We start from the raw sequence: 27830 nt of genomic DNA, 5'->3' as shown, positions 1-27830 counted from the left end.
AACACACCATCCTCAAAGACATCGCTACATTTAATGCCATGCTCATCAAAGCACAGGCAACCCAAAATTCAGATACCAAAATTGGTATGACTCTTTTTTAGTCAAACACATCCGTGACATATCTCTCATTGCGCTGCTTGTCCCACCAAGCTTGGGCCTTCTCCTCATCCACCTCCTTTCCGTCAGCCTTGGCCTTCTCCTGAACAAGCTCGACGCAAACAGCCTCGACGGCCTTTCCAACATCGCGACTGCCGCAGACGAGGACCTTGGCGCCTTGATCCCACAGCTTGAACAGGTCTTCGCGGTCGTGCGACATTCGGTGCTGGACATACTTGCAGCCAAACGACTTGTCCGAGGCGCGCGAGTAAGCCTTGCGCATCTCGACGGCGCCAAGCTTCTCCCATCGCTCGAATTCTTCGGCATACAGATCATCCATATCGGGCGAGCGGCATCCGTAGAAGAGCAAGGCTGGCGCAAGCTTGCGGCCCGCGGCAATCATGGCAGCGCGCTCCTGGACAAAGCCTCTGAAAGGAGCCAAGCCGGAGCCCGTGCCGACGAAGATCAGGGGAGTGTTTTCGGCATCGGTTGGGAGGTGGAAGGCTTTGGATTGGCGGACGGCAACATGCAGTCTCTCACCAGGGGCAAGAGAGGCCAAGAAGTGCGTGGCCACTCCGAAGTGAGAACCCTGGCCGGACAGCGCTGGCTGTTCGAGAACGGAGTAGGTAAGGGTGAGTTTGGAGGGATCTGCCAGAGGAGAGGAGGAAATGGAGCTGTAAAGCACGTTAGGCAATACATCGACATGATATGGATTCGTTTGAACTTACTACTGGCGGACACGCATGGGTGGAAGCATGGCTAGGTATGTGTCCAGGGGTAATTCAAGAGAGGGGAATCTCTCCAACAAATCGAGGACAGAAACACGTTTAGCACTAATCTCCTGTTGGTAGTCGTCCCCAGCCAGCTTCTCAATCTGAGCCTTGAGCTCCTCATCCTGAGTAGCTTCAACCATGACAGAAATGTTCTATTAAGAAAGTATTAGCACAAATTTTCAACTCAGTCACTCCGGGTGTATCATCTGTACTCACCCTCTTGGTTGCTGGCTGACTTAGCTCAACATATGCTCTCAACAAGTCGTTTGCAGAAACAGGGGTATCCGTGGGGAGGGCAGTCGGCTGGTCCGAGTGAATGGTCAAGACGGCATCCCAAGAAAGCTGGAAGCGACGGAAGACTCGGGCTACCGTATCCTTCGGGTTGAAGGGCAGGACAGCCAGATAATCGCCTGATCGGTATGTCATGCCCGTAGGCAGGCGGACCTCGATGTGGTTCTTGGTAGATCCGCTGGTAGTCAGAGTTTTGGTGCTGGTGACGAGGGCCTCCTCGACATCTTGGCGCAGCGTCGACTTGCGAGGAAGCGACACATCGACAATCAAGCCACCAGCTGAGCCATCGGTAGAGGCTGCCGCGGCACCATACTTTTCCTTCAAAGCAGGCCAGAGGGATTCGTCCTCCCAAGTTTCAAAATCACTAAACATGTCACGATCAGCAGCATCGGTAGTAGCTAGCGGAATAAGGCGAGTAGCGCCATGCTCCGCCAGGGTCGAATCCACGAGCTTGGGAATGCGGTGAAACGTCTGGACCCAGTCGTGGTGGCCACAGCCAAAGACAGCATATGACACCCCTTCCAACTCGTTGCCCTTGAGGTTTTCAATCCAGCTTACAAAGTGGGCCGCATTGGATGGCGCAAGTCCCTCATACGAGGCCGTGACAATGATGACTGGGCGGTCCTTGGGAAGGTTCTGGTTGGCAGAGTCAAGAGGAGCAAGGTCAGTGACCTTGAAGCCATGGCTGGCTGCATCAGTTGCCACTCTTTGGGCCAAGGCCTCGCAAGTGCCGCTGTTGGAACCGTAGTAAACAGCCAAGGGATTCTGGGGTCCCTTGCTGCTCGCTGCACTGGCCGCCTTCTTATCTGGATGATGCTCCTCTACGACGCCTTTTCCAGCCAGCCTCTGCTCAAGCTCTGTAGGAGTCATTCCATCCCTAAGGGTGGCTCGCATGAAGAAATCCTTTGGCTTGATAGTCAAGGATGAAGCAATTTCCAACTGGTAGTTGGGATCGTCGAGGCTGAAGTTGAAGTTTTGGAAAAGAATAGCCATGGCGATGACGGCCTCGTTCCAGGCGAAGCCTCTTCCGATGCAACCTCGCTTGCCATTGCCAAAAGGCTTCCAGCAGTTAGGGAATTCTCTGTTGAGCCGAGCAAACTCATCATCGAGCATGCGCTCTGGTTTGAACTCATTCGCGTCGTCACCATAGACTACAGGATCAAGGTGTGATTTGGCGAGAACGCAGGTGATTGGTTCGCCCTTGTGGACGAGGTATTTGCCTCCAATAAGGGTATCTTCGAGAGCTTCAACAGAGAAGGCCGGGATCGCGGCACTAAGACGTAGAGTCTCTCTCAGGACCTGTATCGCCTACTGTAAGTACTCTGGGTGTTCACAAGAAAGAAACGCGGGAATAGGATGGGAAAGAGGGGGATAAGGATAGAAGATACGCACTGCTTGGATATAAACGAGCTTGGAAACATGCTCGACTTTGGCGGGTCCACGGCCAAGGACCGCATCGGCCTCTTCTTGGACCTTTCGATAGGCGGATGGGTTCTTCAAGAGGTGGTAAAAGGCAAACGACAGCGTACCCGATGTTGTCTCATGGCCAGCAATCAAAAACGTAATGAGTTGATCCGTGATGTTGGCGTCGCTCAGCTTCTCGCCGGTCTGGGGGTCCACGCCATTCAACATGGCGCCGAGCAGGTCCTTTCGATCACTGGGATTCTTTCTTCGAGCCTCCACAACGGCATTGGCTGTGTCTCTCAGAATGGCAATGTCGTTGTAGAACTTCTCGTTGGCGGCGCGGTACAGGAAGTTGGGGGCAAAGCCGGGTCTTCTGTTTCGTCTACCGCACTCTGCAAGGAAGTCACCCATGGCCTGGACGAAGGGATGCATCTTGTCCTTGTAGTAAGAGTTGAAGCGATAATCCATAGAGCACAGCGCGATGGTGTCTAGCGCCAGCTTTGTGAATTCATCCGATACATGAATGGGCTTGTGAGGGCCGTGACGAGCCAGTTTCAGGGCCAGCTGTGAGCTGATGTCATGCATCTCATCAAACATGTCGCGGATGGGGAGAGGTCCAAAGGCCGGAACCAGGACACGATGAGCCTTTCCCCAGTTGGGCTCATCAGAGTGTGCGGTGAATAACCCATCGTGGACGCCCTCACGCACAACCTAGATAGACAATGAAAGTCAGCACATGCTACTCTGAGTGATTCAAAACGCTACCCAACACAACACAGCTTATTTAGCCAGGAGAATTGATTGGACATACTCGGAGAACGGAGCTCAAAGACTTTTGAAAGCGCTTCTCATCGCAGACTTCGTTGACAAGGGCCTGAGTGCTAATGAAGACAACGGGACGGCTGCCCATATGAAGTCTGTAGATTTCTCCTGTTAAGGCGGGTTAATAAAGATTCCTCTGTGATGATGATGATGTTACAAAGCGTTGTTATTGGTAGCATAAGGCAAGGTACGGTTGAGACATTGATAGTGGATATCGATAGCAGATAGGCGGAGCAGGTATAGGAGATACATGCTGATAGGAAAGGGTACAGGTAGACACCAAAGTGATAGATGGCGATAGATACAGCAAGGAGATAGTCATCCAGTGTGTCGGCATATACACGTATATGGAAGATTCAGTCTCGTCTTACCATATGTATTCGACAGGCGAACAATGTCCTCAATCGGGTTCGCCGTGAACTCGCCCAAATTACCCAAAAAGGGCAACCCAGGAGGCTCAGGAATAGGAACAGAATCGGCCATTGTCGTGTCGATTCCGAAGATCTAAAGAATAAAAAACAAAGAATAAAGACTTCAATTCCAATTTGACGTAATGTCAAACTGAGCAGAAGAGAGGAGAAAGAAGAATGAGGAGAACAACAAGGCCCAAGCTTGAAGTTTAAATGCCCAAAGCGCTGCTAAGGTATGTAGCTAAAGACAAGGCAGCTAAAACGGCGGGCTGTGATGGAGCTTGTCAAAAGGGGATGGAGGGGCGATGATCGAATGGTGGGACGAGGAGAGAGAGGTCTTTTGTTTTTCCTCTTTATTCAAAAAAGGGTGTCTTGACTTGTTTTGGAGGAGTGAGGAGGAGTGAGGAAATATTCGTGTTATTTATCTGCGAGATTATGGCCTCGAGCTACACAGAGCAAGTCGCTTTGGCCGTCGTTTCAGACGAAATGCAACATGGCATCATCCATCACCATCAGCCTCATCCTGATCCGCCACTTTTCCTCTCTGTCCATGGGCTCCGTGGCCATTCGGGGCCCCTAGCAGAGTCCGAAATCGTGTAAGACGTACAGTAGCACGGATTGATTTAGTTCGGCCAGGGTCCTCCCCCGAATGCCGGTCCCGATCTCTTCTGTCTCTTTTGTCTCATTCACTCTCTCTGTCTCCCTTTGGCTATCTCCCCGGCACCTAAAACCTCAGCTCCCAGCTCCTACTATGCAAACTTTACCCACCCCTTGCTCTCTCTTACCCAATCTCCATCTCCGTAAATCCAACGGCAATCCCGTCAGTGGGGTCTTCTAGCGGCATCGTGGTGGAGCTGCCAGACGTGATTTGCGACCTGGACGAACGGTGGGGGATCGGGCTCTGGTTCCCGATTACGGTAGAGCTGCCGTTGCTGGACGCCTTTTAGCTGTCTTCTTTTTTCCATTCGTATCGTCATACGAGAGATAGAACGATTTAAAAAGAGGTAGGACATTTTGGAATCTCCGAAGGCCCCCCCTTTATCCGTTCGTTAAGAAAAAAGGGCTCCATACACAACAGTCGTGAAACAGCAACTCGGCCGAACAAGCACGGACTTGGACGCTTGCAATGCCGCTTCTCACAAAAATCCACTCGCCCGGGCAAAAGTTCAATGTCGGCCGACGCTGTCATCCAGACTTTCCTAGCAGGGAAAGCAACTTATGTAACTTTCTGCAGCGTCTCAGCAACTCCCAGCACTCGCTGTTACATCCAAGAATAGTAGGTATGGATAGTATAAGCCCGCTAAGGATGCGAATCAATGCATCAATTCATCCGCCCCAAGTGCCACAACACCACCGTAGCTGCACCCCCTTCCAAGCCCCTCATAGCAAAGCAAATAGTAATATTAACCCAACATGAAAATAATACCATCAATAGAATTCGCCCAAATTCCATCGCCAACATTCATTCCCGTTCCCAACCAACTCCGACGCTCCGTCTCCGTCTCCGTCTCTCCGTGCGTCACATTCCTATTTTTGCTGAGTTCTGAACTTCCTGCTTTAAGCCTCGGCGCCTCGGCTCAAGTCGCCGGTGGGGCCGCTCTCAGATGTCAATCAATCGACCCTGCGTATTCTCCGTATCTGAGCAGGGAATAATACGGCGTATTTGCGTTCCACGTTTGCCAGTTCTTTATAAAACCAGACAGGATATTCTCTGCTTACATGAGGTAGTTACCATAATAGCATTGATTAAACTACGAATACTTGCCAGCAATCAGCTAGCGGCCGCCCAAATGCCGACCCAGGCTACAGAGGAGGATTTTGTAAAACCCCTGCCCAACAGAATACCGTAGCCTCTCCACTGCCGAATCCCGTTTGCCCCCCCTTTGTAAACCTCCCCTTGTAAAACTAAATCAGTCAAAGTAAACGCTCAAAACATGCCATCTTGAAAATCTTCAGCGAGTCTCTCATCGCCACTTTTGCAGCCCTCTTCAGAGGTGAGATTTTGGTCAGTCATTGGCTGAATTCTCTGCATGCTGCTTAGCTGCTTCCCTAGTGTCGTCTATATGCACACATACGAATATACGAAGCTCGCATACGGCATGGAGGGTAGTCTATAGTATTACATACCTACATGCATGTCATCAGTTTACTACAAGCAACTTAGCTGCAGCCATCCAGGTTGCAGCTCGAACAAGAGCCTTCACACCCGCAATACTATAATATAAATAGGTACTATCCGCATACCAGCCGGGCGGCAATGGCTTCAGAGCTGGTCCGTACCTCCAGAGCCAGTTTCTGCAACTACTATTGGTTATTCATCGTCAATCACAGCCAACGCAACCAAGAAGAAAACAAAATGACTTAAGTCTCAAAGGGCCTTCCCTTTGCCAAATCTGCCTAGAATAGAAACAAGCTTCAGGCAGTTGCAACTTCATCGCGCGAGCATGCAGCAAATCTCCACTTGTGTGTACATGTACAGTAAAGCCTTCTATCGTTATGTCGTTATTTCGATATGCACCGCTAACCTAAGTGCGGTTGAAACCCAAATGTATAATGCCTGATTGGTCATGTTTTGTTTCGTGTTCTTACTTCTCCCCTCCTCCTCCCTCTTTCAACAACTAGAGCAGCCTATCAGATCAATTTCCGTCATGCCTGGTTTCCAGACGTCCCGCCGGGTTTATAGCATCCATCATTCATTCATCCGGCTGCTTCACGGAAAACTAACCTTGCCTACCTATAGGCAATGGATAACTGTTGACCTCTCGCGGAAATGATGGGCCGGATCTAACTCTGGTACCGAGCGAAATCAACGCTCTTCACGGTTAGACTCATCTCGGGAGCCTCCTCCCGTGAACCTATCCCTCAGCCAACTAAAGGGTCCGGAACTAGTTTGTTGGCTAGGGTTGGCATTGGTGTTGGCGCTGGAGTTCTCTCTCTCACGACGGCTGCTCTGTGGCGGACTCGTTTGTCTCGGGCGCACTCTATAATCCGCAAACGAAGATAATCTAGGGCTCGTAGGGGAAAGCGAGTTTCGCGAGTTTCGCCGTTGCGCACGCCAAGTATCGTAGGCAGACGGGGCGCCCCAGATGCGGTCTCTCTCCCTTTCCCGCTGATCGCGCTCTTGCTCCCGTTCGGCGCGATCCCCAGAACCGCCTCCAGAAATGCCCCAGATACGTCTCATGCTCTCACGGTCTTGCTGCTCTTGTTGTGATGAGAGGCCACGCATGGCTTCATTAAGCCGGCTCTGGCTCTGGTTTGGAGGACGAGAGGGCCCTGCTCCGGGAATTGGAAGCGGCTCGGTACGGTGCAGCCCGCTCCCATATAGATCATCCGAATCGCTAGACTGGGTGGAGATTGGGGGTGGACTTGCATGCCTGTTGGGGCCGCTTCTGTCCTCGGGCTTCTCAATGGATGCTCGACAAACCGGACAAGTGTTGTGTTCTTTGAGCCAGAGAGTGACGCATTCTTCATGGAACCAGTGCTTACAAGGCAGAAATGCAGCCGGGTCACCCACCTTCATATCGTCTATACAAATGGTGCATTCAATTTTTGATTCACCTTCCAACATGGAGGCATCTACGGGCTTTCGATCCAGGTTGGCAAGTGCCTCGGTTGACGCTGGCGGTGCAGCATTCGATTGTGGATGCGCTTCCATGAGGTTTGTAATGATCTGATCCAGAGCTTCTTGTGAATAAACGGCATCTCCGGCAATCGCATGCGCCGGGTTAAACAGGTTTAAAATCTCTTGGAGTCCTCTCGCAAATCCTGGAGTAGGACCTCCTGCCTCGCGGCCTCCTACAGGAGGTGACACATCCCGAAGGACATTGGAGAAGAATCTAAAACGTACCACAGCTTCAATTAGTTTCTGAAACAAGACAGCATTAATCTAATGTAAACGACAAGCAGGTTAACTCACGTTTGGAATGGGTCGCCGTGGCGCTCCTGGCCAGGAGGTCCCGGTCCAAAGAGTCCCGTCCCAGTGCCAGAAAAGATGGTAACAGAGGCACTGCCACTTCCATTCGTGAATGTAGCGCGATGGATATGCGGCCCTCCAAATCGGCCTTCCTCCGGTCGTTGTTCGTAGGCATTGGGTCGTCGCGGGGGCTGGAAATCCTGAATCATGCCGAGAAATCGTTCAATCACAGGGTCGACGTTGGGATCATGGTGTTGCATTCCTGGGCGGCCCCTAACGCTGCGGCGGAAATGAAAGCCGTTCGGTCCTCCAAGATGTTCTTCAATATCAGCTTCGTCTGGGTCTGAATCATGGTCGTGGTTGTGGTCGTGGTCGTGGTCACGGTCCCGGGGTGGAAATCTATGACGCAGTGGGGGAGATTCCGGCTCCGAATCGTCGTCGTCATTCAAATCTCGAGGATCATTGTCTGGGCTTACCTATGGATTGGGTCAGTCAAGGTCAAGCAATGCAAGGAAGGGAAATGGCGAGAGAGAGGCAGCATACGATTTCTGTGATATCGCTACCACATCTGGGGCATAGTAACCCACGCTCATCGCGGTACCATTCCCTGGAGCAGGCATGGCAAAAGACAACCTCACGACCAGCGTTCGCATCGAGGTGCCGGTGTGCGTGGTCTGGAGATGATCCGTCCATCTTGTCCCTGCAACCTGCGGTTCAACGCAGTCAAGGGGCCGAGTTCGGCCAGGCGAAATGCACAGCGAGCCAAAATCAAACGACCAGCGTCAATCTCAACGGCCGAAGAAAGCCAAGTCGTAGAGCAGATAAAGCTGTAGTTTATCCGTTTCGTTTGTAGTCGGTCAACAAGAGACGCTAGGTAGTAATAATGTCTCGGCTGGTATTAGTCAAAGAGGCGACCGGGGCGGCGAGAGATGGGTATATATCCGAGTTCGTGGGCCCGCAAAGATGAAAGAGTGAAACAAGTATAAATCCCCGCGATAGCGCTCATCAAGATACAACGGAGGTGGCGACAGACACGCAGCGTGCGCGTGTTTATGATCGATCAGGAGAAAATAAAAATGGCGTGCGATGGATAACAGGCTCCCGGAGTGGGCACAGTCGAGGAATCAAGATGACGCGAAAATGGCCCCAGGCTTGCGGTGACAAGGTGGCAGCTTTCTGGGGGGAGAATCGTCGCCACGAAGTGATGAAGAAGAGAAGAGTAGAGAAAAGCAGATAAGAAGAGAGAAATAGAGGAAGATAGGAATGGAGAAGGAAAGGAAAGGACAAGAGAGGCCCTACTAGCAAGGTAGATGAATAGGCGAAGAGCAATATCGAGCAGCGAGCCGATGCTAGTTGTATTTGTGTAACGCGGCCATGATTTGATGCCGGTCGGAAACAAGTGACGTTTTTGTCAGCGCGGAGCTTCTAGGTATCTACCACGGCACTAACAGTGTGTCCAAGGCACTAAAGCTGCTATATTGCTACTAGGGAGCAGTGAATGGAAGCGTCTAGCACCTTTGGTCTAGTAGGCAAACAGATGCATTGATTCTAATTGATTGTCTCAACTCTCTCAACTCAAGAACAGCGGGGCTTGGACTCTGATGTTACAGTCCACACTGTGGTCTTCTTGTTGGGCAACGCCGTACCGGCCAGGTAGATTATTGGCCGAGCAATTGTGGTGCATTTACTGCGGTTTGTACGAGTGCGACCGAAAATGACGGGCTGTGGTCGTTCATAGGCTGGCAGCCGCACTTCTTGGGGGCCTGAATATGTTGCTGTTGCAGCATGCAGCACCTCTTTGTTATCGCACATTTGAGGATTGGGCAGGATTAAAGCCAAGGCAGAATAAAGATTTAATAAATGGAGTTAAGATTCGAAAAGAATGCCTTGCCTTGTGTACATATGAGTAGTTTTTCTCTTTTGAACATGTTTGTGCTCCTCACTTGTGATACAAAAGGTGACGGCATCTCTTGTCCCTGTCCCGGGATTACCCATTTACCCAAAATGTAATATTCAAGTCTAATATGTATGATCTGCACTTCGTACTCTACCAACATCAAATGTTAATAGCTTGCGTACCCTTAACCTGTTCGCAGTTAGAGCCGCACCAAGGCTCCCAGATCCTTGCAGGCATCAATCTCACTGCCGCTGTATGAGTGCACAATGATCAATACCATGTGTCATACCTGTCTTGGATGTCTGTGCCTAGCCCCCATGTCAACCCAATATCAGCCTGCTTTTGGGACGGCACGCCATCCCCTTGCATCAGAACAACGCACCTCAGCCTTATCACCCAGCCGTGCGAGCCTAACCTCCAAAACCAGCGAGACGGGGCAAGTGGAATATATTCCCGAGCCTTCTCTATAATTCCCCTCATGCAGTACATCTGCGTTGTCAGTGGGGTGCAACGTGCTCCATGAGCCTCTCGGAGTCCATCGCTCGGCAGTATTTATCCAGATGCTGCATAACAATGTCAACAGCACTTTGACAGCAACCTCTGGAGCCTAGTCTAATAAATACATGTAGCTTGTCCCCATGTTCTAGATTCGCGCCATACATCTCCAATGCAAGGCATCCGTAGGGCTCCAGCTTATACCGGCTCATGACGGCCCAGCATGCCATTTGTCTCGAGATATTGTCAGTAAAACAACCTGCCAGGTTTTGTTGTCCTAGATTAAGCGATTTCCTGGGTGACTCAATTCACTCGTCTGGCCATTCAATCACAACTGACATTCGCATAATGCCAACCAGATCGTAGTTTTCGGGGAGTTCAACGTTTTGAAATGTTTGCCTTTTGTTCGTATAGAATTTGTACAATTTCGTCTATTATCCTTCCCTCGAATGAAAACTCTACTCCTTGCTGCTGCTTGCTGCCTTCAGCTTGTCCTCCTTGTCCCACTCAATCAACTGCTTTGACCAGCTTCAAGCCAAAACCGTTAGCAAAAACGACCAATTCCTACAATCAGACATAAACGTACTATCGGCTAGGATGCCACTCCCACGGCTCCGGCTTATGCGCCCATCGTTCCCTGTCGGCGCTGAACTTCCACGTAATGGCGATGACGCCGAACATGGCGGCTCCAGCGATGAGTGTGTTGGCACGCCAGTTGGCAGGCTGGGCGTACCAACCACCAGAAGGCGACCAGACGTGCTTGGGGTAACTGTGTCGGATTTTCCACGATCAGGACGAGGCGTCTCGAGAGGGCTATTGAGTTGGGTTCGATGAGGTCAACTTACGGGATTTTTCCACCGCCACCCTAGGGAATGGTTAGCAAGCCATACTCTGCCGGAAATCAATGATGCTACAGCTTACCATTTTGAAAATGTATCAAAAGACGTCTGTGTACGGTCTTTTGGCGCGCAATTGCTGCGGATAACTGGTCAATCTACTATCAAGCAAGCCCAGGAATCGAGAAGCTGGTAGAGAGAATAGTCCCGCCACAGCGAAAACGAACCGCCGGGCCGAAGTAATTCCGGCTCGCAGTTTGTGGCGCCAGTTTCCCAAACTTGCGAAAAAAGGTAGGCGGGCAGCGGCTCACACGACTTTTTGGCACTTGTGAGAACCAAAATCGACGCAGAATCTTTTTCCGACAAAGGCACGACGGGACAGCGACAAATCGTCTGATCCTTGCCTCAACCAGAACTTTTCTTCCTTCTCTCTTCTGCGGTTTTCCCTTCCTTTTTACGCCTCTTCTTGACCAGCTGGAGGGGCATTGGGTTCAGAGGGGGAAATTTATTTTTTATTTCTGTCATCCCGCCTTACATCTTTAATTTTTTTTACTTCACCCCGCGAACCACACACATGAAGAGGATACGACCCTCACGATGGAGCGGCCAATTGCTCCAGGCCCGATGCGGCGCCGGCATCGCAGCAGCTAGACAGCCCTTCCTCCTCGCCGCCCGGTCCCAATCGACGTCCTCGGCCGCTGCGCACGACTCTTCTACTACATCCATCGACTCTCCTCCTCCTCTCCCCGCTCCCTCATTCGCCCGGGCCGCCCAGTCGGCAAAGCTCGCCGCCCTACACGCCCGACTCTCCCTCTCGAAAAAGATTCCGTTACAGACGCTGGCCAGGGCATTGGTGACGCCGTCCGCGGACGCCAATCCCAACTTCAACAACACAAACCTGGCGTACCTGGGGAGCACAATCGTCAACTACCATGTCCTCGAGTACCTCGTCTGCAAGTGGCCCCGCCTGCCCATGGCCATCTTATACGAAGCCCTGAGGGCCTACGCTGGCGACGCCTCTCTGCAGCAGGTCGCCAGGAGATGGGGTGTTGAGTCTGCGGCTGCCCCGGGAGAAGAGGTCGATCCGGGTCTGCTGCAGTGGAAGGCAGGCGAGGATCAGTTGGTGAACACACGGTGGGGCTACGTCCGCTCTGACAAGGCCCCGGCCTGGAGACGAGGATTGAGCAGTCGTGTGGTCTTGGACAACGACTTTGGCGATCAGGTCAGCAGTATCGAGTCTGAGAAGCCAGAGTACGATACCCTCCAGAGCGAGGCATTTGGATCCGTTGTCCAAGCTGTGATTGGCGCCATCTACACCCACTGCGGCCGTGAAGAGGTCAAGGCCTTTGTCAAATCTCACATCTTATCGCGAGAGCTCGATCCCTCAACACTCTTTGAGTTCAAGCTCCCAACTCGCGAATTAGCCATGCTGTGTGCCCGAGAGGGCTTCGAGGCACCCGTCGCTCGTCTAGAGAGCGAGACTGGTCGATTGTCCCGCACTCCCGTTTACGTGGTGGGAATCTACAGCGGCAAGGAGAAGCTGGGAGAGGGCGCCGGCCCCAGCCTGGATGTGGCCAGGAGACAGGCGTCCATGGCATCACTCAAAGCCTGGTACCTATACAGCCCTGGAAACAAAGTGCGGGTGCCTAGTGACATGATGGAGGAGGGCGCCAAGCCCTGGAAAGCGCCGTATATTGACATTGGCGAAATCATCTAAGCGGATAATGGCGCTGCTTGCTCTATGGGTGGCAATACTATCCGAAAAGGTCCGGTTGGGCAGGTTCTCAGGTGTATATATATATACATGTACGAAGTGAATGAAGAAGCAAAAAAAGAGAAAAGGGCAAGGGAGCGATGGTCGGGTTATGAAGACGAATGTATGGAGTATGTTTGGGTTAGAAATGCGCCCCCCACCCACTGTATAATACAAAGCATATTGTAAAATAAGTTGGAAAACCGTCCTCCTCTTGCACAAACAGGATAATACAATATGATATACAAGTCATAACATACCCCCTTTTCCTCCAAAAGCTTTCTAAAAAGACTTGTTGATCTAGCTGAACTGGTCGTTGTGGTGAAGAAGAGCTGCCTCTCCCTTTTGCGCCATGGCAGTGTAGCTGTCAAGTCGACGCTGTGCCTCGTCCTGCTCGCGCAACTGCTTTTTGCGCTCATATACGGCACGTACCGTAGCTTTGATTTGATCCTTGCCTTCATCATAGTTGGCACGCGCGAGTTTCACAACACTATCTATCTGATCCGGCGTGTAGACAAAATTCCACGTACTCAAATAGTCCGTGGTGCCGGGAGAGATGCCGGGAACCTTGTCGTTGGAGAGAAGCGGGAGGTAGACAACAGTAAGCCCTGCGTCCGGCTCCATCAATTTCCACGAAGTGTCGTCCGTGATGGGTTGTGTAATGGGCGGCGAGTCTGTAGATCGCTCCTCTGTTGTCCCTACCCATACAGAGCAGTACCCTAGTTCGCCGGCCTTTTCACTTCCGGGCTTGAACTTGGATTCTTCATCAAGCTTTGTCGCCTTGACACCCTCGCGCTTTGCTGCGGCCTCGCGAAGTTCCTCCTGTGTAGCCTGAGCTTCTTCTACCCTCCGTTCTGCCTCGGCGGCCGTCGTAGCCTGAGCTTCTTCGAGCTCCTTTCTTACCTGCCCCGGTGTCTCATCGGGTTTTGGCCAGCCAATGCCCACCGGCCATCCTTTGACTCCGCGCTGTCGTGCATAACCATCCGCAACAGAAAGCCAATTGTCCGTCTTAATGTCAGCCGAGGCATCAAAGGCAATGAGGATATCGACATTTCGTCCAGGCCGGAGCAGTGGATATATGGGCAAGTTGTTTGACATTCCCGCATCCATGAGCTGGATATATTCTCCGTCCAAAATGCTCCTAGGGGTCGTACTAGGCAGCTTCCCATACATCTGATAGGCGAAATTGGGGATAATGGCAGGATCTATAGGGTGTACTTTGCTCAAATCATCGTTTCGGACTGACACCAAGTCATCTATCGTCTGGAATCCCGTAATCGTTCTAAGAAGGGGTCTAATCTCGCGATAGTAGTGGCTGAGCGTTGCGCAGAATGCACTTCCAAAGATGCCCATCAGAAGAGGCGTCCGTACTTCTGGTAGGTGGAATCCATGATCAGCCACATCGCGTCCGTCAGAAAAGCGCCTACCGAGGGCCCATGTCGGTATCCCAGCAGAAAACTCCTCGCAAAAGAACTCATAGGGAGTAATCTCGAACCACTGAAAGTAAGGTTCTTTCTTTATCTCTTCCACCGTGCTCATTGCGGTATCTTGCTTTGGCGGGTCCTCAGACTCTGCCGCGGGAATTTCATGGCGGACAGCAGTGTAGATGGGCATTGGACGTCGTCCATGCCGCAGATATAGACGCTGATTCGACAACTTGAAATCTCTAGCATCAACGCCGAGTTCGCCCCTTGGAATCAAGAATCTGGCACCCAGTAGCAGCCCGTATATATCAACGAGACCAAAGTCGGCATGAGCGTCTCCCTTGAGCTTTTCCACCAGTCCGCTCAGCAAATACTTGCTTGTCGGTAAAGAAGTGAGAGATTGAAAAGCAACCGGCGGATATGCTATATGTGTAGATGCTCTCGCTTTCAGATGCTGTATAAGCGAGCCAACACTGCCTTTCGAGAAGGAAGAAAGGTAGAGCAACTGAAGCCAACATGAACCGCTTACACCAGCCGTATACGTAACACAGTCGAAGAGTCCATCCTCATCTGTCGCAAACATAGATCCAGTGCCTGCTATCAGGGCCCGCATCCCCCCTCCCGATCCGCACATGGCAATCGTTGGCACATCATCGGGGTTGATGTCCTTTTCTTTAAGTCCGAGATAGTTTGCCAACGCCGCCCTGGTAATAAGTTTCCGTCTCAGCAGGTAATCCTTTTCCTCATCACATAATTCCGAGGAGACTCGGACATTAGCAGTGTACCGGATTTCGGGGTTGATCAAAGGGTCATGAGCCTCCTGCCATATCTCTTCCGCCAGCGATCCTGGAGACACCGATAGCTCCCGCTGAAGCTTCCTCACATACATGGGTATGTTTTTCCACCACTCCGGGGTAATGGCATCAACCAGCTTATCGGACAAAGCAGCCCATTCGAGCTCAGCCGTGGCCGAAAGGAATTCGAATTGCCGCGCAAAGTAAGCCCACGCGCCATCGTCAGTTTTCTCAGTCACAAGCTGGTATGATTCCTGAGAGTCGCCTTCTCTTCCTCCCTTTTCTTTTCTCCTCTTGGCTTTTTGGCTCTCGGAAAGTTCAGCAAAGTCCTCTGACGGGTACAGCCACCAAGTGAAAAGTCCCAGCGCAAGGACAGTTGCGGGTATGCTTGTGCGCTGCTGGTGTCTCCTTCGACGTTTCGACTCAGTAAAGAAGCTGCGGTCCAATTTAGCAACTGATGCTGGTGGTTGTCGCGCAACTCTCAGACGAGAACCGAGAGATATCAACGGCCGCGGCAATTTCACGGGATATCTCATGGCGAACGTATGATGTTTGGCTCTGAGCCCCAGCTCACGACAACCAGAGTGTTAATCAAAATGGCAATGACATTAGCCTTGAGACAAAGAAAAGACTCTTAAGTTGCGTTGGTGTTGATCTTCATTCCATGCAGGTCATGATGGTGAATTGGGAAAAAATGAGAGACGGCAATTTTTTAGAGACAGGGCAATTAATTGTTGAGGTCTGGCGTGATGAGACAAAATCATTCAGCGTAGCTACTTTGCGTTGGCGTAGACGTTACGTCAATGTCAAGGTAGCTTGGTACCTTTGAGAATGCAGGCTGGACACGCCACCAAGACGTACTGTAGCAGTTTTAGCATGTGGAAGCCCCAAGCTTGGCATCTATCTACCCTGTTCTTAAGAGCACTACGCTTGTACTACGACATATACTGTAAAAAGAAAAAGAAAATCTAATGCTTTGTTTTTGGCTTAGTAGTTTCTCTCTGACTCTTCGTTTTTTGAACAGTGGATTGAATTGGGGGGAAGACAGCTGCCTAATAGAAAAAGAACATAGGGTAAAGGTTGCCGAATGACTCTTATCTGGGCATTTGAGCAAATGCCTGAGAGATGTTTGACGTCTATGTTTGCCTCCATAGACCTATTATAGGTAGAGATAATTCACATACTTTCCTGGAAAGTGTAAGACCTCAATACCAATTATAATAATATCTATTCACGTATTGGCTAATCTGACGCTTTAGAGCTGTTCAACTGATGCTAATACTAACTTCATGGGACTTGCTGCTGGTCCATTTTTACTTTTGCTTGCGAGTTGCCAATACCTTAGCCCGCTGCACAGAGACACCAACCACTACCTCAAGTGTACTTCCAATCATAGGCCAACCGATAACCCAACCCGGTGCATTCGCCACCTAAAATCTATCAGATAGCGGCTCTTTCCAGGTCCCCAGCAGGTACCTCCAAGTGGATGGGCGCTTGTCCCAGGCTGGTGGTGGGGTTGCCGTCTTTTTAGTGGAGCCCCAGCAGATCTCGCATAGATTTTTTGCACCCCAAATAACTTTTTTCGTCGCGACGGAATTGCTGCTGTTCCAACCTTCTGTTTATCATCAAACTCGAAGGCCCAACCATCGCTTTTCCTCCTCTTCATCTCGCATCATTTATTCCTGAGCGGCACGTGAATTGATCCGACAGGTGAGTTTCTATTTGGTCTAGCGGTAGTGCAGCTCGACATTTGATGGGCGATCGATCTGCATCGCTGGAGCTGCCCTGCTGCCATCGCTGGAAGAGTCAGAATTAGAATTACTCACACATTCGCCGCCTCAACAGATTCGCAATCACAACCCGCGATACTCCCCTCTAATCGCCGAGGCGCTACAAGTCTATAGGAAAACCATTCTTCGATTCTCTCCTCCCCAAAGTCATCATGAGCGAAGCAGAGGCTGTTCAGAACCCTACTGAGCCCGTGGCTCCCGTTGAGGCTCCCGTCGAGGAGAAGGCCATTGAGCAGCCCGAAGCTACTGAGGCTACTGACGCTACCGAGGTAGCCGAGGCCAAGGAGACTGAGGAGATCAAGGAGGAGACTGAGACCAAGGAGACTGAGGAGACAGAGAAGAAGAATGGCGCCAACATCCTCAAGACTACAGCCAAGATTGACCGCGAGAATGCCTCAAACAACCGCAAGTTTGATCCCTCTGTCCGGCAAGTGACCGATGACCCCGAGGAGATCAGGAAGCAGGTGAGAAAGCACAGCAAACGACACTCCTAAATGCTATCTATGCTGACTAGTGAACCTTGGAATTATAGGTTGAGTTTTACTTTGGCGACTGGAACTTCCCCCAGGACAAGTTCATGTGGGAGACATGCGGAGGATCCGAGAACAAGCCCATGCCGATCGAAAAGATTCACTCATTCAAGCGTATGCGCTGCTTCCAGCCCTACAGCGCCGTTGTTGCTGCCCTCCGAGAGAGCAAGGTGCTCGAGGTAGTTGGAGAGGAAGGCAAGGAGGCCGTCAAGCGCAAGGTTCCCTACAAGCCCATGCCTGCCTCCAAGGCCAAGGCTGAAGCTGCCACCGTCTACGTCAAGGGCTTTGGTGACGAGCAGCCCGATACCCAGTTCGAGCTGGAGACCTTCTTTGCCCAGTTCGGTGAAGTCAATGGCCTGAAGCTCCGTCGCACCAACGAGGGCCTCTTCAAGGGCTCCGTCTTTGTCACATTTGCCGATGAGGAGACGGCCAAGAAGTTCATTGCCCTGGACCCTGCTCCCAAGTGGAAGGAGCACGACCTGAAGATCATGTCCAAGCACGACTACTGCGAGGAGAAGAGCGACCTGATCAAGCAGGGAAAGCTGGCGCCTAACGGAACATCGCAGAAGAAGTTTTACGAGGGCAGGGACTTTGGCAAGAGAACCACCCGCAGTGGTGCGTCTGGAGATCAGGATGACTGGAAGAAGCGACGCGACCAGGACCAGAAGGGTGGATTCAGGGGAGGTCGCGGAGGTCGTGGTGGCCGTGGTCGAGGCGGCCGTGGCGGTCGTGGCCGAGGCGGCCGTGATCGCGACAATGGCCGACAGGAGTAAGTTAACCTGGCTGATTGATGGATTTATTCTTTGACAACCCAAACTAACATGCTCATTAGGAGACGCGTGGACGCTGCCGCTACCAACCTGAAGAGACCCCGAGAGGACGATGGTGCTGCGGCCCCTGCTGCGAAGAAGGTTGACACCAAGGCCGAGTGAAAACGTTGCTACGCGCAAACAGGTTCTTAGTTTACTCGTTCGTCATCTCATGTTAGAGATGTAGGACGATTCTCTCTCTTTTCGGGCATCTAATCATCATCATGAAGACGAGCCAACATGAACACGGTGCTTAAGATTGCACCTGGCTTCGGTCTACCCAAATCTATAGCTGATGGGTTAATATTGGGCGTGTCTTCCATTTTTGTTTCGTGTATCATGATATACATGCGTCGGTTTTCAATGGGGATATATTTCAACCGACAGGAAGCTGGGCTTTAGCTGAGATTGTAGCAGCTGATTAAACAAAAAAAATAATACATGATGAAGCCCGAGATTTTTCATTCAGTCCATCATTTGGTGCCAAGTCGGCTTGTTAACGTGTTGAATCGGCTATATGGATAATATACCCTACCTACTAACATATTGACCTTACCTTGACACCTGCCTTAGTACTACACTAACGTTCTTAACAACGGTACTTTTGTAGTATAATAAACAATGACATCATGTGTTAACTTTCAAAATGCGCATCTCATACCTGCCTGTTGTCTTCTGTCATCTGATGTCCGTATTGTATGTGCCTCTGCATATAAGAATCGGCACAAAGTGGCCCTTTGTTAAGACGTAAGCCACGCCCTTGCACGTCAAAGCAAAAAAGCCCCCTTTGCTGAGTCAAGAAGTGATAAGAAAAAAAACAAAAGAGATACGCAAAAGAATACGCCCATGCAAGGTTCAAGTACGCGCTACTAACGGAGAGGCAACCCATTAAATCCGAAACGAAAACGAGCTCTCACTTTTTTGTAAATGCTTGCTTGCTTGACGACACAAATAGGCGTTTAAAAGCGGATGGAATTAAACCCCGATTCAGCAGTCCAGCCAAAAGGCTATTGCCATGGATATCATCTCTTTCAACTATTTCCGAGAGATTGCTTATCGTGTCAGATCTCTCTCTCTTTCTCTCTCTTGAGCAGGGCGTGCCTGTTACTACTACTGGTATTATTCCATGCCATGTTAGCAGTCGTATTACTCGTATATGGGTAGCATTAGTAGCTCCAAATTTTCAACGTATTGATAATCAAGGCAACGGAGATTCCGTGGGTATCCAGCTTCGTTACCCCGAGCTTTCTGCTAGGGGCCAAACCGGCCAAAAAAGACAAAAAAAAGTCATCAATGAAAAAATGGGTTGTACTTTTGCCTCCCTAGCTGCTTTCGGCGCCGCATCGGCAAATGGAGATCTCTTCACGCCAAGGAGATCGGATGAAGCTGCCGCGCGGTGGATTCGAGCATGTAACGAAAATGCAACCCGTCGGGGGGCGCCTCTGTTTATTATTTCCGACTTTCTTTCTTTCTATTTAGTATCCTTTGTTTTCTTGTTTTTTCATTCGTTCTGAGAATCTGCGCCAAAAGTCATTCGCTCCAACTTATTCGGCTCTTGGATTAGACCGGCTTTTGAGGTCGCGTGCTCTTTTGGTTTTGTCATTCAACCTGACCAGTCTGCTTCATCGTTGTGATCCAAGTCTTGAGTGTGCAGGGAAAAGGCGATTTGAGCAGCTGTTTTTATACCCTTTTGTCGGATTGTATTCCGTCACAGCGCTCCTTTTTTGTAAAAGAAGATATCATCTTAGTGTCTAATTGACATGCAAACCCACTCTCGTCTCTCACACTGCTTATAAGTCGTTTGGGTCCTTTGCTCCCAAGCATTCGATGAGGTCATGATGTCTGGATCAACCGCAGAAGCAGATTCCAAATCGCTGGAGGGGATTTCCTCGGCAGCTCCTAATCAAAATAGAGACGAAGAAAAGCATAGCCATCTGGAATCGGACAAGCATGAATACTCGACAACTCTCTCAGACTCAACGGGAGATGATGATGCATCCACCATCCACCATCCTGAAGGGGGTTTGCCGCTGTCTCGTGGGCAGTCCATGTCGCGAACAGTATCCGAAATAAGAGACGGCATTCAGAATCAGAGGGATCTGGAGCTGGGGGAAGATGTCATTGAGAAATCACCGACAGTCAGGCCCGACGACCCGAATCTGATCAAGTGGAACGGCCCCGACGACCCAGAGAATCCAAAGAACTGGACTCACAAAAGGAAATGGGCCGCCGTCTTCTGTGGTACGTGTTGGATCGTGTCCCATCTTCTTTCGTCTTTGGCTTACTGACCTTGCCCACAGTCTCTTGCTTCACCCTTCTCTCACCAGTTGCCTCGAGCATGGTTGCCCCTGGTCTCCCCCAAATCAGCAGGGACTTGCACATCACGGAGGAGATTGAAAGCGCCCTTGTACTGTCCATCTTCGTGGCTGCCTACGCCGTCGGCCCTCTGATCTGGGGCCCCCTATCCGAGTTATATGGCCGAGCCATCATCCTCCAGCTCTCCAACCTGTTTTTCCTGTTCTTCAACTTGGGCTGCGGTCTCGCCAAGACGAGCGCCCAAATGTTCGTCTTTCGTTTCCTCGCGGGCATTGGAGGATCCGCGCCTCTAGCCATTGGCGGTGGTGTTTTGGGTGACTTGTTCACCGCTGAGGAGAGAGGAAAGGCCATGAGCATCTATTCGCTGATGCCTCTGCTTGGCCCGGCTCTGGGGCCGATTGCTGGAGGCTGGATATCCGAACGGACCACCTGGCGATGGGTCTTTTACAGCACCACCATTGCTGACGGTCTTGTCCAGGTGGCAGGTATATTCTTTCTTCAGGAGACGTATGCACCAGTTTTGTTGCAGCGCAAGAAAGTAGCCCTGATCAAGGAGACGGGCAACACCAACCTCGTCACAGAATACGACGATCCAAACAAGACGATTACCCAAACGCTAACAATTGCTTTGACTCGCCCGTTCCGCATGTTGGCCACGCAGCCCATTGTGCAGGTCATGTCTCTGTACATGATGTATCTGTACGGCTTGACATATTTGATCCTCTCCACGTTCGCCAGCCTCTGGTCAACCCAGTATCACGAAAGTCCGGGTATAGCTGGTCTCAACTATATCTCCCTCGGCCTTGGCTTCTTCCTGGGTGCCCAGACCTGTGCGCCGCTCCAGGATCGTATCTATGCCGCTCTCAAGAGACGTTATGTGCCTGACGGCGGCCCTGGACGTCCAGAATTCCGTGTTCCCTTATTGATTCCAGGGTCGATTCTTCTGCCCATCGGCATCTTCATCTACTCATGGACCGCAGAAGCACACACGCACTGGATTGGCCCCAACATTGGCGCCGTTGTCTTTGGCTTCGGCATTATCATCGGGTTCCAGTGCATCCAAGGATACATGGTGGACTCGTATACTCGATATGCAGCCAGTGCCGTGGGAGCAGTGACTGTTTTGCGCAGTCTGGCAGGCTTCGGATTCCCTCTATTCGCTCCGACCATGTACAACAAGCTTGGATATGGAATTGGGGGGACGGTGCTGGCGTGTATTGCAATTGGGATCGGGTTCCCCAGCCCGATTTTCTTGTGGTTTTACGGGCCGAAGCTGAGAGCTGCGAGTAAATTTGCGGCTTGATTGGGGGAAAGAGCTTTTTAAAAGAATGACGCGGCGAAAGATGAAAAAGAAGTGAGAAGATGAAGATGAAAAGGAGGTGAGAAGAAGCAGATGAAAAATGAAACAGAAGAAGAAGATTGAGAAAGAAAACAGGTAATGAAGGTATGTGGCGGCAGGTGTAATAAAGGGGCACGTGATGGGAAAAGTCAGAATTATGACGATCAGGTATTACGAGACACATGGATTCAAAAACACTCAAAAGCATTAGCATGGTTAGATTTCTATGTATATATATATATAATGTAATGAACAAGATGATATAAGTTTAAGATGAGGAGACAGTAAGAAATTTAAATCTCATATTTTAAACACTTTCTCTGCTATATCTTTTCAACTCCCATAATTGCTGTATCTTTCATTCTAACATTCAAACCCCTTTTCTTCTCTACTCGAGTAATCCATCACCTTATATACGACGCTTTCCTCATCTTCAGACAGAGTAATCCATCTTCTTATCCCCAATAACGCCCCAAAACTCCTCCACAAGCTCCTTTTGCCCGCTCGGCGCCCCCCTAACAGCAAGATATTTCCTCTCATCCACCGACGGATCCCATTGCCCTGGGTTGCCTCCCGCCATGATGCCTCCCGCCTCCTTGAGGATACACCAACCCGCGCAAACGTCCCACGCCCAGCATCCACCCTCCCAATAGGCGTCCATCTGGCCCGCAGCCACAGCAGCAATGTTCAGCGCTGCAGAGCCCAGCGACCGCAGCGAGTGCACCATAGCACCGCCCGTCTCCTTGGTGGCGGCGAGCTTCTTGAACACTTCTGTCTTGAGCTCGAAGTTGTGTCCATCACGGGTGGAGCCCCATTCAATGGCGAGGAGAGCGTTGGCCAGACCTTCAAGTGGACGCGGAGAGGCAGCTAGTGGTAGCTTCTGGGGGGTCGTTCCCTTGATGCGGGTCATGTATGCGCCGTGAGACTTGATTGCGGTGAAGAGGAGATCCTGGTAGGGGTTGTAGATGACGCCGATGACGGGCTCGCGGTCAATGGCGAGGCCGAGGGAGATGCAGGCGTTGGGGAACGAGTGGACGAAGTTTGTTGTCCCTAGGCAAGATTGGTGAGTTTGAAGTTGAAAATGGAGGGAAGAAGGAATAAGCAGTTCAAGATTACAGCAAAACTCACCATCAATGGGATCAACAACGAACGTCGGCTCCGGTCCAAGCTTGGTCCCAGGCTTGTACGTCTCCTCGCCCATGAACGAAAACTCGGGATATGCCGTCGAGAGGCGCGATGAGACCATTTTCTCGACTGCCTGGTCAACCTCTGTGACGATATCGACGGCTATATATATATCTCGTGTTAGCCCATGAAATGCAACACACCAAGATGAAGACAAGATGGATAGGCTTCTCGTCACGTACAATTGAGCTTTGTCCCCGTGCCGATATCAGCTGGGTTTGCGGACATAATAGTGCGGCCGGCCTCATACGCCACGAGCACCATTTCATCGTGGATGGCCTGCAGGTTGAGGTCCGCCATTGTGAATGAGTTGAGCTTCTTTTTTTCTAGCTCTCTTTTCGCACTCTTTTCTGTTGCGTAACTGCTTATCCTGACTTGAATTGTCTTAGAATATTATAAGACAATGAGTCAATGAGGTTACAAAAGTCAAAGTGAGAATAAGAGTGAGAGAAAGAGCGCTGTTGGTGGCGTGAGGTGAAGATGAAGCTACGAAAATGATGGCCGAGGGGCCACTGTGGGAACTGGAGGGGCAGCTTTGGGATGACGCTCATGACGTGGGGCCCGTCGGTTGGCGATGCGCTGCAGAAGGACATTTTGCCTCAAAAGCTACAAAAGTAAAAAACGACTGTGTAGATTCGGGGCTTGAATCAGACATCTCTCGCATAATTTATTTTTCATCGAAAACATCATTGAGTCAAGTACTGCAAGGAGGAAAAAACAAGGTTAAGCATCTTCAAAAGAGAACGAATGTCATTTCGTGATGAGGACAAGAGAGGCTCCCTCTCCATCCTATTCCTATGTAGTCATGCGTACAATTCAAAGCTCCCATTTTCCACATCAAATTAATCATAAAAAAAGGTTTAAAAAAAAAAGCAAAAGATATAAAAAAAGAAAAAGGCCTCCAAGGTACCGTATCATGAGGTAATAAAACAAGTTTTTCGTTAAAGCAAGCCCACCCTCAACATACCGCCTTTTGTTTTCCTTGTCCCATTGTGGCCCCCCTTTCTCCCCTTCCTCATGAATCATCTCTAGACGTCTTCTCGGAATATCGATCGCCGTTCGGCATGGCTGCTGCCCGAACTGCCCGGCCGATCGCCCGTCCCCCTGTGTCCTGCTCCCGCCATGTCCATCGGTCGCGGACTGACGCCCCTCAGGCTTACCTGCGCATCATCGTCAAAAGGGTTCTGACGGCGGCCAGCCTCAGCTGCCGTCGCTGCCCCAGCGTCTCTGCTCGGTCGTCGCCCTCGCTCAACGTCCTCTTCATAGCCTGCATGTGCCGGCGGCGCTGGGCCCAGCCGGCTGCCGCCGTAGTTTGCGCCGGTGTACTCGGTGTGGCCTCCCAGCTCCTGCTCGTAGTAGCCGTATCCGTCAGCCTCGTTGCCCACGCGCGAGTCCCACGCATCGTCGGGGTCAAGCGGGCCAAAGCCGCGGTTTCCGGAGCCAGGGCCGCTGTGAAGCGACTGCTCGTAGGCGCCCGTTGCCGACCGGTCGTTGCGGTGCTTGAACTTGCGCGTCAGGTCATTGAACCAGCCGACGACGCCGCCGCGAGCCGGTCTCGGTGGTCCGTATGGCGTGTCTGATTTCTTCCATGGCAGATACGACGATAGACTCGGAGGCGGAAGCTGTGCATTTTGCCGTGGTTAGCCATACGTATCGATCAATAAACCGTCGCAGCCTTGATGTTGTGCTGCCGCCGCTCCCGAAAGCTCTGCTTATCCGTGGTTGCTATGCGCCGCCGCAAAACAGAGAAAAACAAACAAGAGGGAAAGGAACAAAGACTCACCCCCAATCTCCGCGCTCGTAGCTGCGAGAAAACAACCCATCCAACAGCCGCCGCCACCAAAATCACCACAATCGCGATGACGATGCCTCCTGCGGTGGAAACCATGATCTCCTAGCCTCGTATCGTCTCTGGATCTGCGTTCCCCCCCTTGCCGAAGCAAAACAAAGAAAAGCGTGAGAGTGTGAAGCGGTATAGAGAGGCAAAATAAATCCTCAATCGACAGGTCGGCGATGCGCTCGAGAAAATCCGGGCATCTGCTGATTTCCGCAGTCGCTTTTCAACGCACAGGATGCTGCCAGTGCTGCTTGGGTCACTTTGCTAGGAGGAGCCTTGAATTGAGTGCGGGTAAAGTCACCTTGGGGTCTGGGAATGCTGACGTCGAGCGACTTCCGGATTGGGCACCTTATCGCTGCTATCGGGGCCAGAAATGCCTGAGCTTGGTTCCTGCGCCTGGAATACAGGGGACCCCCCTTGCTGCTTTTAGCGACTAACACCGCTCAGTCATCCACTGCTATAATTAATCCGCCTCGAAAAGCCTTCAATCCATCCCATATTCATCGCAGCTCACAAAAAGGTAAGCAGCAAAACTACTAGTAGTAGTTATCTAACTACTACTGCTATGACTAGTAGGCAACTTGATGCTATTTTTAGCCCGCAACGGCTCGCTTCTTCCTGCCAATGAGTGAGTAATCAGATCAATATCTGTTCTCTGCTCTATTGGAAGGTTTGGTCAAAGGGGGAAAAAAAATTCAGTGGATTGCCTCTCTATGGGGTGCCATGTGAGTTCTTCTTAACCGACATGTCAGACCGAAGCTTGTAGATCTAGTCTAGGCATGCGGATATCTTTCACCTCCGCTGCCTGGTTCTAAATTTTAATGCCGAGCAAAATAAGCAAAATAGAATGAACATGAAACAAAAAAGACAAAGCCAGTCATCAGAGGTATCATCGCAAAATATTCACTCATCAGCCATCATATGGGCACTCGTTCCACAGCCCTCCGCTCCGCACAAACTTGAGGCTGTCAATAAAGCCGCTCAGCTTACACCGTCCCAGTCTGTCGGAATTGCACGTCCGTAGCGGAACCACTCGGTCGTTCAGGATGACCCGCACTAGCTCCTCGCTCGCATCGCTGCACTGCATCTTCTCTAAGTACATGCGGGCGCCAAATGGCACCGCCCAGGAAGCAGAAAACCCGTGAAGGCGGCGAGGCGACAACTTGTACTTGAGAGGTAGTTCCATAGTTGAGTTGAACAGCCCAAGGGCGGCAAAAATGGAAGACATGGTGTTGTCGTGTGAGAAATCTGCGTACAATTTGCTGTTCAGAGGGAAAGTCTCGGGAGAAGAGTCGAGCGTTGAGTTTGTCGTGGTATCATCGTCCACAGGTGTGCCTGTAAGCCTGGCAATCAACTCGTTGCCAAATCCAACTCCCTGGGACGGGCCCAGAGGATTGCCCTTGCCGTAGCCATACCATTTGTCCAATGCCTGGAAATAGTCGTAGCTTGCCCACTCGTCCATGGAGAAGAGCCTGCAAAAGTCGGATGCCACGAGGCTGGTGTTTGCCACTGTGTTGAATGGGCACAAATCCATCATAAAGATGGTCTCAGTCAAGGTCAGATTTGCGCCTGGTAATTTGCTGTTGAGCCTCTTAGTAATGGCAGGCCCAAAAATCCCAAGCCAAATCTTCTGGTATGTAGCCACAAGTTCGGATGCAGGGCCCTCTTCAAAAGCTGGGCATGATCCGTGGTTCAGCGTGTTGTTGAACCCGTCTTCTTCGGGGATCACCAAAATGCTCTTTACTGGGCTCGAAGCATTGCGATCTTGAGCTTTATAGTATCCCTCGACAAATCTCTGCGCCGATACAACTACTCGATCTGAACCTGATGCTCGAACAAAGGGGTCAAATTTGGATGCCAGATCCTGGTATCGCTGGAAAAATGCAACTCCAGAATCAACCATCTGTTGTTCTCCAAACAGAGTGAGATCATCGGCGCCAAGGTGATAATCGTAATCTTTCAGGAACTCGTATCCCTTGCCGTAGTCTTTGACATTGGTCTGGATGCGTACAATCATGTCCCTGTAGAAATCAGACTTCTTCTGAGTAGGCGCTCGTGCTCCGTGCCTTGACAGAATCTGAGCAAACGTCACGTTGCATCCGGATGGGGTTGATGCATCGACGGTAGACGGGACAGAGAACACAGGCGAATACTGGCCCCAAATATGTGATACATCCGCCGTGCAGTTACCGACTGCCTCACAAGCTGATTGTGACTTGGCTCGCCTTTCAACCTCATCTGAGTTAGCATTTCTCTCTCATGCTCTCTCTTGTTTGGTTCTACGATTCACGGCGTTTGCTTTTCATACCCAAGTGAGACCATGGTCAGTAATATGGCAAACAATGCCATGCCTCCGAGTGACATTTTAATCAGTCTTGTCTGCCCCTGTGATGAAGATTCGTAAACGGATGCTCGCCGAGTCAGTGTCTGTCGACTTGGCACCTCCGCCTCTGGCTCTGGGATCGCGCTGTATTTGTATGTCTCCCGCGACACAGCGCCCCTGATGGCGGCTATGACTCTAGGCACAGGCATGATTCCGGAAGGTCGATGTGCAACATTAGATGGTTACTCTCGGCAAGACGTGCAACAAGCAGCTTTGAGCAGCTCGGTCAGCCGCGAGAGTATAGCAAGAGAGACGTGCTTGAGATGCGACGAGAGATTGGCCGAGTTGGCCTGCTCAGGCGCCAATAACCAAGAGCGGAGTCGTTTATTCCTTACAATGAGTCTGTGCTTCCTCTGAATATGGAGAAAAGGACGGTGGAATGCGACACTCCGATCTTGGCTTGGATGAGTTGGGAATGGCTGCACTTGGCTTGACTGAGCTTCACTCAGTACCTGGCTGGAGGTTGACAGATGAAAGGTTGGCTTATGTAAGGCAATTGGACCAATCAGGGTGGACTGCTCTTGGGTACCTCGGGTCCCTGGCAATCTGTAAGAGAGTTTAGGTACCTGAATACACTGTCCATTATTGGTGTTCCTGAAGAGCAGAATGAACAATGGAAAGGGACTGAATCCTGCATGGTGCATCTTGTGATGTCTTGGGGAAATTGAACCAACCAGCGCATTGCATTGCATTATCCATTGCAACGCCAATGCAGCGCGTCACTGCCCAAGGC

The 27830-nt window shown here is 51.0% G+C and overlaps 10 protein-coding genes across 10 annotated transcripts; 3 read left to right on the top strand and 7 right to left on the bottom strand.

Moving 5' to 3' along the window:
• Window positions 1–97: 97 nt before the first annotated feature.
• T069G_01088 (cytochrome p450 domain-containing protein) lies at window positions 98–3869 on the bottom strand (the record flags this gene model as incomplete). Its single annotated transcript, XM_056168298.1, has 6 exons — window positions 98–770; window positions 825–1021; window positions 1086–2459; window positions 2553–3275; window positions 3376–3494; window positions 3758–3869. The coding sequence occupies 6 exons, from the start codon at window positions 3867–3869 to the stop codon at window positions 98–100; spliced, it is 3198 nt and encodes a 1065-aa protein (XP_056033614.1).
• A 2733-nt stretch (window positions 3870–6602) lies between these two features.
• T069G_01087 (ring finger domain-containing protein) lies at window positions 6603–8402 on the bottom strand (the record flags this gene model as incomplete). The annotated part of the gene is made up of 3 exons (XM_056168297.1): window positions 6603–7632; window positions 7713–8185; window positions 8253–8402. 3 exons carry the CDS (start codon window positions 8400–8402, stop codon window positions 6603–6605), a joined length of 1653 nt encoding a protein of 550 aa, XP_056033613.1.
• A 2157-nt stretch (window positions 8403–10559) lies between these two features.
• T069G_01086 (uncharacterized protein) lies at window positions 10560–11025 on the bottom strand (the record flags this gene model as incomplete). The annotated part of the gene is made up of 4 exons (XM_056168296.1): window positions 10560–10629; window positions 10688–10870; window positions 10947–10966; window positions 11023–11025. The coding sequence occupies 4 exons, from the start codon at window positions 11023–11025 to the stop codon at window positions 10560–10562; spliced, it is 276 nt and encodes a 91-aa protein (XP_056033612.1).
• A 486-nt stretch (window positions 11026–11511) lies between these two features.
• Window positions 11512–12654, top strand: T069G_01085 (ribonuclease III domain-containing protein; the record flags this gene model as incomplete). The annotated part of the gene is made up of 2 exons (XM_056168295.1): window positions 11512–12159; window positions 12205–12654. 2 exons carry the CDS (start codon window positions 11512–11514, stop codon window positions 12652–12654), a joined length of 1098 nt encoding a protein of 365 aa, XP_056033611.1.
• Window positions 12655–12990: 336 nt separating this feature from the next.
• On the bottom strand, window positions 12991–15444 carry T069G_01084 (lysophospholipase catalytic domain-containing protein; the record flags this gene model as incomplete). Its single annotated transcript, XM_056168294.1, has 1 exon — window positions 12991–15444. The coding sequence occupies one exon, from the start codon at window positions 15442–15444 to the stop codon at window positions 12991–12993; it is 2454 nt and encodes an 817-aa protein (XP_056033610.1).
• A 1406-nt stretch (window positions 15445–16850) lies between these two features.
• T069G_01083 (la domain-containing protein) lies at window positions 16851–18160 on the top strand (the record flags this gene model as incomplete). The annotated part of the gene is made up of 3 exons (XM_056168293.1): window positions 16851–17162; window positions 17231–17997; window positions 18061–18160. The coding sequence occupies 3 exons, from the start codon at window positions 16851–16853 to the stop codon at window positions 18158–18160; spliced, it is 1179 nt and encodes a 392-aa protein (XP_056033609.1).
• A 1715-nt stretch (window positions 18161–19875) lies between these two features.
• On the top strand, window positions 19876–21656 carry T069G_01082 (major facilitator superfamily domain-containing protein; the record flags this gene model as incomplete). Its single annotated transcript, XM_056168292.1, has 2 exons — window positions 19876–20278; window positions 20338–21656. The coding sequence occupies 2 exons, from the start codon at window positions 19876–19878 to the stop codon at window positions 21654–21656; spliced, it is 1722 nt and encodes a 573-aa protein (XP_056033608.1).
• Window positions 21657–22125: 469 nt separating this feature from the next.
• T069G_01081 (inositol monophosphatase family domain-containing protein) lies at window positions 22126–23177 on the bottom strand (the record flags this gene model as incomplete). The annotated part of the gene is made up of 3 exons (XM_056168291.1): window positions 22126–22742; window positions 22821–22979; window positions 23060–23177. The coding sequence occupies 3 exons, from the start codon at window positions 23175–23177 to the stop codon at window positions 22126–22128; spliced, it is 894 nt and encodes a 297-aa protein (XP_056033607.1).
• Window positions 23178–23905: 728 nt separating this feature from the next.
• On the bottom strand, window positions 23906–24765 carry T069G_01080 (uncharacterized protein; the record flags this gene model as incomplete). The annotated part of the gene is made up of 2 exons (XM_056168290.1): window positions 23906–24499; window positions 24661–24765. 2 exons carry the CDS (start codon window positions 24763–24765, stop codon window positions 23906–23908), a joined length of 699 nt encoding a protein of 232 aa, XP_056033606.1.
• An 859-nt stretch (window positions 24766–25624) lies between these two features.
• On the bottom strand, window positions 25625–27246 carry T069G_01079 (histidine phosphatase superfamily (branch 2) domain-containing protein; the record flags this gene model as incomplete). The annotated part of the gene is made up of 2 exons (XM_056168289.1): window positions 25625–26939; window positions 27023–27246. The coding sequence occupies 2 exons, from the start codon at window positions 27244–27246 to the stop codon at window positions 25625–25627; spliced, it is 1539 nt and encodes a 512-aa protein (XP_056033605.1).
• Window positions 27247–27830: the final 584 nt, after the last annotated feature.

The sequence above is a fragment of the Trichoderma breve genome, chromosome 1 (assembly GCF_028502605.1).
Source record: "Trichoderma breve strain T069 chromosome 1, whole genome shotgun sequence".
Lineage (NCBI taxonomy): Eukaryota > Fungi > Ascomycota > Sordariomycetes > Hypocreales > Hypocreaceae > Trichoderma > Trichoderma breve.
Note: the sequence above shows the minus strand (reverse complement) of the source record. Positions and strands in the feature narration are given on the sequence as shown.